General features: G+C 41.0%; 1 protein-coding gene across 1 annotated transcript; it reads right to left on the bottom strand.

Annotated features, from left to right (window-relative positions):
- Positions 1-3,006: 3,006 nt before the first annotated feature.
- cacng3a (calcium channel, voltage-dependent, gamma subunit 3a) lies at positions 3,007-9,391 on the bottom strand. Its single transcript, XM_003455979.5, has 4 exons — positions 7,942-9,391; positions 5,399-5,482; positions 5,158-5,298; positions 3,007-4,503 (listed from the first exon to the last, which is right to left on the bottom strand). The coding sequence occupies exons 1-4, from the start codon at positions 8,150-8,152 to the stop codon at positions 3,944-3,946; spliced, it is 996 nt and encodes a 331-aa protein (XP_003456027.1). The 5' UTR covers positions 8,153-9,391; the 3' UTR covers positions 3,007-3,943.
- Positions 9,392-10,780: the final 1,389 nt, after the last annotated feature.

Raw genomic sequence — 10,780 nt, 5'->3', positions numbered from 1 at the left:
CAGCTGCGGCGTTGCATTTTACTGCCACCCTCAGCTTTTATTGCTCAAAAAAGTTAACTGAGTGAAACTCCACAATATCTGTGGACTGATAATTTAATTTTCTTAATATTGCGCTATATCACAACAGCCTGTCGCCTCAAGACACTTTATATTTTAAGGTAAAGACACCATAAATAATATATAAAACCCCAACACAACAACAATCACACTACCCACTATGAGCAAGCACTTGGCGACAGTGGAAAGGAAAAAGTCCATTTAACAGGAAGAAACCTCTGGCCGAATCAGCCATCTGAGTTAGGAGTGAGGGGAGGAAGACGGGACAATAAAGATGTTTAAGTTGACTGGATTGTTAGTTGATGTCAATTATACATTAGTGCACTAAAGTTTTATTGATAATTAATATACATTTTGGTTAAATTACATGTATTTCAATTAATTTTAAAGCAATGTCCTTTAAAATGAAATATCTATTTGTCTATGGAAACCTTTTTCAGTCACTGAAAAAAAGTTACATCCTTAAAGTGTACAATTAATTAATTAGAAAAAATATTAAATAATATAATGTAGACTTGAAAATCACTTTCAGCACAAATGTGTGATCCCATTTACCATCCATCCTCTTGAGAATCAGTTGTTTTTGTCTTTATTGTATAAAACTGCAAAGTATTGTTTTATACAATACATTCTATGCAGCAAGGAGACGTTTCAGAGATTTCTTTTTTTAATTTTGTACCTCTAATTTTAAGATACCTAGCTTGACATTTTGCAAAAATAACCTTTTAATTTTGATTTACCTCTGCCTGGGATTTTTTTTTTTTAAATTTATTCATTGTATTTGTTTTGTTTCTTCAGTGGTGGAAAAATATCTTATCAGATCCTGATGACTTTAAGCAGTACGTTTATTTTGCTGATTCATCTCCATTTCCTGTAAAACACAGTAGAGATGTTTTCTTCATAAATAACCAATGATGTCCGGCTACGAATGCTAGTGTTAAAGAGGAAAGGCAAGTGGTGACATTTTTGAGATGTTGCTGTAAAGTCTGAAAGAAACTGAAACATATTACACATACCTTACAGCAAGTCGTGATCTTAATATAGTAGTGACTGGAAGCTCCCATTTCAATGAGAGAAAAGCAGCGGCTTCACAAAGCTTGCTGCTCTATTTATAACCCATTCTTTAATTAAGAGCCTCAACTGTGCCTCCTCGGAGAAAAGCCATCATGGAATAGGTGGGGGTCAGAATTGGGCCTCCATGCGGGTCTCCATACAGACAATCAAAACTCTGAATAACTGAGTAGTAAAATAAAAGGTTGGCTCATTAGTGCTTTTGATATGCCAAACTTTTTACTGTCTTTTAGCTCACTCTTTTGGTTTTACAGATTGTGATCAAACTTCTTGTTACATTTAACTTTGATTTAATCAGCAGACAAAACCAACCAATCCAGCTACAATGTTAAGCCTACTCAGTTCTCATTTCCACAGTTATATATAAATTTATCCACTAGGAGTCTTTATCTGAGATTGATTTGCTCTATTTCAGGTGAACTCATAAAGATGCTGGATTAGGTCTCATCAGGGACCTGTTTTTCACGCCACCACTGCCAGGAGGCTGTCAAAAAAATTGGTCTGCTGAAATTTTCAATAGATTCTTGTTCATTCTGACTTTTTTACCATGTGTGAAAGTTTTCTGTAGAGTATTGCACAAGAAATGTAAATCCTGATGTTAGCTGGCCTGATCTGTCTCTTTGGCTTCACCATTCTCCTTTCACACACAGCAGGCTGGTCTCTGCTGGTAATTTATTCATTAACTTAACTTTTGTTTGCTTAGTAACTAAATCATATTGAAGCTTTCTGATTAGAGGCTCCAGTCTGTTTGAGGCATTAGTTTGAATCCTTTGTCTGCAAATATTTTTTTTTTCCTTTTAGTAAAAATATTTGAAATACTACTTAAATACTTCCATGTGGATCCTTGGACAGTAGACTCTGTGCACTATAGTAGCGATAAATAGCTTGTGGAGCTGAAACAGTAGCCAAAGTAGTCAGTTGTGCTTTCAGGTAATTTCTTGTGTGAGCGTATTCATAACCTACCTTGAATCCCGTTGCTGCCATGGTAACACCTGAGGTTTCTCAGCCTGTTTGGGCGTCCGCTGATGTGTGTCTGTTTGTGCTGCCCTGCCATCAGATGTAACAGAGCTAATTCATGCATGTTCAGGCATAATAAAGCCCTGATATTACTCAGCACAGGAGAGGTCACTTCTTTTTGATAAACTGTTTTTGTTTATCAGTATTGTTCAAACCTTTGCTTCTGTGCTGGGTTGTGTTTGAATATTCTCTTTCTTAGTTTCTCTTGCAAATAGAGATGCCAGAAACTGAGATGTCCTGTACAATTAAAAAAAAGCAACAAGGCTCAGCCTTGAACCAGCTCATTTCTCTTTGAAACACCTTTTGTGATGTGAACTTCGAAGCTTTCTTTAAGGCATACAGAAAGTGGCATAACCATGAGGGCAGACCCTTTCAGTGCGCTTATGCACGCTCACACGCTACAAAAACTCACTCAGCCACACAATTAGACACATGGAGAGACAGAGAGAGTTCGAATGCACTTAATGGGGCTTCGATTTTCTGCAATAGGTCCACAAAAAATGAGGCTACAGAAACAGGACATAGTCATTCATTCTCAGTTGCTTTCATGCTTTTTGTATTTTCTGTAAATGTTTCTATTTCCTCACGGGCACCTCTCCCTTTCTCTCTCTCTCTCTGACCGACTATTACTACACACACACTCACAAAAACTGAGACAAATCTATTTTTTAAAAATTCAGTTTTTGTTTGCTTTGATTTTTCCTCCGAGTGTCAAAGATACAGATTAGCTGGTTGCTTGAACTGAAACGACAAGCGAATTTACTGCACAACAGTCTGCAACTATTTAAATAATCGATTGACCATTTTTAAAAATTGTTCCAGTAAAAAACAACAAGCTCTCTCTGATTTTAACATCTCAAACAGCTTTATTTTCTTGCATTGTTTCATCAGGAGATGCAATCATTAAGTTCTGCGGTGCCAGTTTGTGAACCATAACCTGATTTAAATGTGACACATCTTCCCTATTAGGGCATGTCTTTGGGCAGTGCTGCAAGCTTACAGCTCATCAGCTCCTATTTTAAACCCTTCCCTGCATGCCCTGTTCTGACCACTCCAACCTTTCTTTCAACAGTGCATGTTGGATCTCCTCCACCATGTCAAAATGCTGACCCCTTAGCTTATATATAATTATGTGAAAGATGAAAAAGTTGCAGCTAGTTGCAGATTGAAGACTCGAAGCAACCAGTTCAGGTTGATTCCACCAGATATACTCTATTCGACGCTTCAGGTTTTACAGTAGAGCTTCGCAGTGAAGTTCTCATCCCGGATTTCATTCTGAATTAGTGCAAGGCCCTGCAAATGACTTAAGAAATAACTATCATCATAACCTGATGCATTGCCTTCATGCTTGGACACAGTGAGTCACAGGGACAACATGCAAACTCCACAGAGAAAGGCCCCAGCCAGTGGTTTCAAACCCAGGATCTTTTTCTGTGCAAACCTCTGAACCACCGCCCATTCAATTCCAGAGCTGCAGAAGGAGCAGACTTTGAAGGGGAGATTGGCCAAATTTAAACCAGAAATGGTTTCTGGTTTTAATGGTTGGAGTAACTGGACTTTCTGATTGTACCCCAAGTTATATCCTGGTGTTGGACTGTTGGACGGACTCTGGGAGATTGTAATGGCAGTTTTTCACTATTTCTTGACATATGAGTGACTGAAGAGTTCATAGAAAAAAATATTTGGCAGGCTAATGCAGCCCTGCACTTGTCTACAATGCCTTTCTTCTGTCCATAGCAAGAATGTGAGAAAGCTTACTCTCCTCCCACTAAAGTTCAACCTTACAGGGACTATCTTCTTAGACAGGTGTGGTCCTCCTGTTGGAAGCGCAGTTCCCAGGCAGCATCTCTGTGTTGTTGTGAGCAGCTGTTAAATGATCCACAGCCATGTCTATCTTACTGTTTTTGAGAGGTGAGGTTAAAGCGTAGAGCATGAACTCTGAGCCCACTGACACTGGTGTTGGCAAACCTGCCATGGTGGTGACTTTAGATTCAGCGGAGATGGACGGCTCCCGGTCACGGCTGAGCGATGCTCGGAAGGAGTGCGGGTCCCCTGCGCTGTGGTTGCTCCTGTAACTGTATCGGCGGCTGCGGTTCTGGTAGTAACGGTTGCGGTAATACGATGAGCTTCGAGAGATGGGCGGCTTCATGAGCGAAGGCCGGCCTTTGGTGCGCAGCTGTCTGTGTTTTTCTATGAACACATGCACTGCCAGGACGCCCACCATCTCAGCCAGCACAAAGGACAGAGCTCCGAAATAAAAGGACCAGCCGTAGGAGTAGCTCTTCTTGTTGTCGCTCTGGCTGGGGTCACCTGAGTTGGCTGATATGTACACAATGATGCCAATGATGTTACTGAGACCTGCAGTAGTGTTAACAGAGATGAAGAGGGTCACTCAGATGTTTATTTGTGGAGGAATTTTTGCAGTTGACTGACATGCTACAAACTGTGGAGGACTAAAAGTGCGAAAACATAAATTTAATAAGTTAAATTGAAAAAATTAAAAACATCAGTTAAATGCACCAGAAATAACAACAATGGTTAAAAAAATGCTGAATGAATACAATAATTAATTAAATATGATATCAATTCTTGTTCCTATTTGATTTTCTTATTATTTTTTATATTTTTGTTACCTTTAAATGAATTTTCAGTTATTTCCATTATTTTATTTTATTGTTTTTTTTTTTTTATTTGTTTTATTTCCTTTTGGTGTTAATGTTACTTTTGATGAATTTAATTATAGAATTAATGAGTTATTCAATTGTTATTTATTTTCGGCCCTTTTGATCCTCCATACAATGAGAAAGTACAACCATTAAAACACCTGAAGAAAAGAAATTAAAAAAGACTAATGTAGAAAAACATAATAAATACCAGTCTTTAAAAAGGGGGTATACATAAAATCTAACATCACCGACCAAAGCTTTTAATTCTGTGTTTCAGAATTAATAAGGGACTGAATGAAGAGTCACAATAATAATCATGCTGCTGAAACGACTCTGTGTGTCTGACCTGCAGAGACAAAGAGTATACCCGCAGTGAGAATGACATTATAGCGTGACTTGTAGAACTCGCTGGCAGCTACGCAGACACCCCCAAGAAATAATAATCCCACACTGAGGATGGGGAAGAGGCTGGAGGCTCGTACCGCTCCTGTGCAGAGGACAGGAGAACGAGGGTATCAAGACACCACGCAAATACCTCAAACTGTCATCACAGCTGTTAAGAGTTCATGCAATTATTTGATACCCACGCAGTAAGTATTCAGCAGCGTCCTGCTCGTAGTCTGCATCGTCAGGAAAGTGATCAATGTCCTTGCAAACACCCCGAAATGTCCCTGAAAACAGAAAATCAGACAATTACATCATTCTGTAACAAAAGTGGCACTGCTTTGTCATTTTCCCCTGTCTCCCTCTTCTTCTGTACTTGATGCAAATGTAAAAGAAGCACAGGTATCTTCTCAGGTTGGTTTTTACTCATCCTGTCCACCTTCTAACTGTTTAACATGAATCAGTGCCCTCTTGTGGCCTTTTACTGTGTTTTTATTGTTGCTGTGAGTTATGAGCATGCCCAAAGAGTCACTTTAGGTCTTCACTTGTTCAGCCTATCAGATTTTAAACCTGGAAGAGACAGTGTTGCAGTAGCTGTCCACACTCTTCCTCCCACCTCATGTCATGTGATCACATCATGTCATGTGATCACTCATATATAATGAGCTTGTCTCATTATATATCATTACCGTGTGTTTTTCTGCTTTTGTGTTTCTTCATACCTGCAGAGGGATCACAGATGTAAAGTCTTGCATGTCAGCATTGTTATATTACATTTTTAGACTGATGTACAATAGATTTTTGTATTAATGTCATCTTAACGCTAACAAGCATTATTTTGCACAAAACTGTCTCCACAGAAAAAAAAGAAGGGGGCATTTTTAATGACACTGCTGCCTCAGGAAAAGCATAAACCTTAAAATGACCTGGGGTCTGAATTAGCTGCTGATCCAAGCTTCTTCTGTGCTTTTCTTGAACAGTAAGGGCCTCAAGTTGTGCTCATATTTATATCAAATCATCTCTCTCATATTTCTACGCTGGCTGTTTTCACTGGATGTAGGTGTCATACGCTCAAGTGAAAAGACAAATATTCCACTATCACTCAACGCTACTGTATATGGCACAGAAAGATAATAACCCTCGTAAGCCGTGAAGGCTCTGATGCATTATAATGATGTCTGGAAATACAAACATCAGCCTTTGTAACCTTTGGCCGTGCGGTGCCTTTTAGTATTTGCGCACACAGGATCATATTGACAAATGTGTCCCTGTGGGCCCGCCCTGATTGACCAGTATTGATGATGTGGCTCAGTCCCCATGGTTACCAAAACAAAACTCATTCATTAACAACAGCTCAGCTGCAGCAAACAGGGCTGAGAGAAAAGATGTGAGGTGTAAAGTTATTCAAATTATTGTCACATTAGAAACAAGAGATCAGATCATCTGTCCCCATCTGGCTCAACAACAAATTTGCCTCCGAGCGCTTCTTTCGTGCATCACGATTATCTTCATCTATCTCCCCGTTTATGGCTTTTTTTTTGCAATGCAGGCTAACTGACCAACATGCAATCACACCAGACTGTTAAAGCACTGATGACCTCTGCATGCTCTGTTTCCTCTCCATTAAACCTTTTTGGGTTGGCTTGGTTTTACAGGCGGCAGGGGCAGCAGCAGAGGGAGGGAATGAAAGGGAAGTGAGGAGGAAATCGAAAAGCCAAGCATTTTCTCTTCATCAGAAACTTAGCAAAGCAAAACAGAACCAAGGATATGGGGTAATAGAAGTATTGGTGGTGCTATTAAAGAGAAGTTAATAATTGAAAATGTCATTTCTATCCATCATATAGCCAGGGCTAAACCTTCTCTATAGTCTTCTTTAAGATGTGTCCTCATGACTCCAGCAAACAATCAAAATCTAATCACAGAGGCATCAAAGTGCAAATATGAGATGTCTGTAACAACAAGCCCTTTTCCTCTGAATGATTTCTGTGTTTGAGAGTTTAATAAAGCTATAAAAAGGAGAGATGGCCTCAGGTGTATTTTAAATGGCTTATTTTGTCTGCAAAGAGTTCTTAATGAAATCTTGGTGAAGTCTAGTCAAGATCAAATATTTTAAAAAGCCTGAAACAATATTTGTTATCACGTATGAGGAAATCTAACATTTTTACTTTCTTATTTACCAACTAACTACAAATTAAAATTTATGTACCAAACATTTGCTTCATGTATAGTGGTATCATCTGCACAGTGCAAGTAAAAAATATTTTTCAAATAATAGTCACATATTTATAGTTGCAATCACTATAACAGGGTATTTTTATGTCGGATTTCTACTTTTCCTGATACAGAATATAAATACTCCACTGAACTGTTGAGTGCAGAACATTTTCAGGTCTGTAATACTATTACTATGTTGTAATACTTTGTAATACTATTACTATGTAGCTGCTGTTGTATGATTTATCGATGTAGCAATTATCACCCGATAGAGAAACATGATGCACATCTTTGTTTATATAATCAGCCCATTATAGGCCTGCTTGTAAGAACCGACAGTGTTATTGCTACTTAATATCGAGTTGCCCATTTATATCCCATTTAACTTATTAGATTAACAAGTCATAGTCACATAAACACACCATAGTGCATATTTACTATGTTTAGATTGACCATTTTTGTTGTGTTTCACTCTGGGCTGTTTTATAAGCTTCTAATGTGAAACCACATGCAGATGTAGTGTGACTCCCACCCTCCGTGCAGCAGGTCCTCCACAGACCAGAGTGGGTCAGGACTTCTTCGTTCTTGCGGACCGTCTCGTTGTCGCTCAGGGTCTTGGAGCGGCACACCCCTCGGGAGTACAGCCAATAGTCCGTTCCCACGGCGATGGTCATGAGGCTGAAGGCACAGAAAGCCCCTGCTGTGGTCAGAAGCATCATCACACCCCGGTTAAACACCCTCATGTCTCCTCCTCCTCCTCCCTCTGAGGACCGAGTCTGGCAGAGTTTAGAGGCTGTTCAAAACTTTCCCTCTGTGTCTGATCTTTGAGTTGATCCAGGAAGGAAACTCAGGTTCCGAGCACATCTTCTGCCGCCCCATTTTCCTCTAAACTATTAAACTTTGCTCACAAAGTTGAGATGTTTCCATGTTAAAGGCACAGAAGCTTGATGTGAGCTTGTTGGCTGTGCAGAACAAGTGAAGAAACGGCGCTGAAAGTTGGAGGAAATGGTAGAGGAAAGTGGTCTGGAGAAAATGGCATCAGCGGCACGTTTCTCGACTCGTTCTAGTTTGTTGTAGCCCCACTCTGCACGGCTCAGTCTGCAGAATGACCCCGCCTGTCTGATTGTATGTGTGTGTGCGTTTGTCTGTGTGTGTGTGTGTGTGTGTGTGTGTGTGTGTGTGTGTGTGTGTCCCCGTCACTAAGAATAGCACAGGCCTCATGCAAACCAGTTCATAGTCCACCAGTTCAGCACCATGGAGAGCAGCAAGAGAGCAGAAAGTAGTGCGCATTATTTTCTGGTGAAGACACAATAAAACCTTTAGCTCAGCCTAAAGACATTTCATTAAGAGCTGCAGGTGTTTATTACCAAAAAGACAGCTTTACATTTTAAATTCAGTCTTAAAGTGGTGATTAGTGCCCGTGAACACTACAGCAGAGCTTCTTTGGTCTCTCTCCTCTTTAGCCTATAGGATGCAGCATCCATGTTTTGGAAAAAGTACAAAAGTTAACAAATCAATTTTTGATTAATCTCACCAGAGAACGGTTTTCCACTTTGCTTCAGTGCATTTTAAATGAGTATTGGTCCAGAAAAGATGGAGACCTTTCTGGATCATGTTCACATGTGGCTTCTTCTTTGTATGATAGAGCTTTAAGCAGCATTACTGGATTATAAAATGAACTGTGTTCACAGATGTCGCTTTCAGGAAGTGTTCCTGAGCCCATGCAGTGATTTTAATGTCATTCCTGTTTTGATTTCAGTGCTGCTTGAGGGCTCAAAGATCACAGGCATCCAATATCGATTTTCTGCCTTGTCTCCTGCACACAGCAAGATTTCCTCCAGATTCTCGGATGATATTTTGATGACAATGAGAGGAGTCACCTCCTCCTTTCAAATTTAGAACCTAAATTCACCTCTTATATAAAGTCTTGGTCATTATTACAGTCGTGGTAAAAAGAAGAGCACAAACTGTCAATTCTCACGTTTTACATGAGAAGGAAAAGAATATAAAAATATTTAATACAACCTCAAACAAACAAGAATACATGACATATATATATATATATATATATATATATATATATATATATATATATACACACATATATATACATACAAAAAAAACAACAACAAAAAAACACCCAGCACGCCCCTGTGGGCGGTTTATCCTTCAAGCTCGGGTCCTCTACCAGAGGCCTGGGAGCTTGAGGGTCCTGCGCAGTATCTTAGCTGTTCCCAGGACTGCGCTCTTCTGGACAGAGATGTCCGATGTTGTTCCCGGGATCTGCTGGAGCCACTCGCCTAGCTTGGGAGTCACCGCACCTAGTGCTCTGATTACCACGGGGACCACCGTTACCTTCACCCTCCACATCCTCTCGAGCTCTTCTCTGAGCCCTTGGTATTTCTCCAGCTTCTCGTGTTCCTTCTTCCTGATATTGCTGTCATTCGGAACCGCTACATCGATCACTATGGCCGTCTTCTTCTGTTTGTCCACCACCACTATGTCCGGTTGGTTAGCCACCACCATTTTGTCCGTCTGTATCTGGAAGTCCCACAGGATCTTAGCTCGGTCATTCTCCACCACCCTTGGGGGCATCTCCCATTTTGACCTCGGGACTTCCAGGTTATACTCGGCACAGATGTTCCTGTACACTATGCCGGCCACTTGGTTATGGCGTTCCATGTATGCCTTGCCTGCTAGCATCTTGCACCCTGCTGTTGTGTGCTGGATTGTCTCTGGGGCATCTTTACACAGCCTGCACCTGGGGTCTTGCCTGGTGTGATAGACCCCAGCCTCTATGGATCTTGTACTCAGAGCTTGTTCTTGTGCTACCATGATTAGTGCCTCTGTGCTGTCTTTCAGTCCAGCTTTGTCCAGCCACTGGTAGGATTTCTGGATATCAGCCACCTCCTCTATCTGCCGGTGGTACATACCGTGCAGGGGCCTGTCCTTCCATGATGGTTCCTCGTCTCCCTCCTCTTTCTTGGGTTTCTGCTGCCTGAGGTATTCACTGAGCACTCGGTCAGTTGGGGCCATCTTCCCAATGTATTCTTGGATGTTCGTTGTCTCATCCTGGACTGTGGTGCTGACACTCACCAGTCCCCGGCCTCCTTCCTTCCGCTTAGCGTACAGCCTCAGGGTGCTGGACTTGGGGTGAAACCCTCCATGCGCATATATATATATATATATGTATGTATGTGTATATATATATATCCAAATTGCCACTAGGTGTAAATGTGTGAGTGAATGTGAGTGCGAATGGTTGTCTGTCCCTGTGTGTTAGCCCTGCGACAGACTGGCGACCTGTCCAGGGCGTACCCTGCCTCTCGCCCTATGACAGCTGGGATAGGCTCCAGCGCCCCCCGCGACCC

Source organism: Oreochromis niloticus, linkage group LG6, assembly GCF_001858045.2.
Source record: "Oreochromis niloticus isolate F11D_XX linkage group LG6, O_niloticus_UMD_NMBU, whole genome shotgun sequence".
NCBI classification, from domain to species: Eukaryota; Metazoa; Chordata; class Actinopteri; order Cichliformes; family Cichlidae; genus Oreochromis; species Oreochromis niloticus.
The sequence above is the reverse complement of the archived record's forward strand: the minus strand, read 5'-3'. Positions and strand labels throughout refer to the sequence as shown.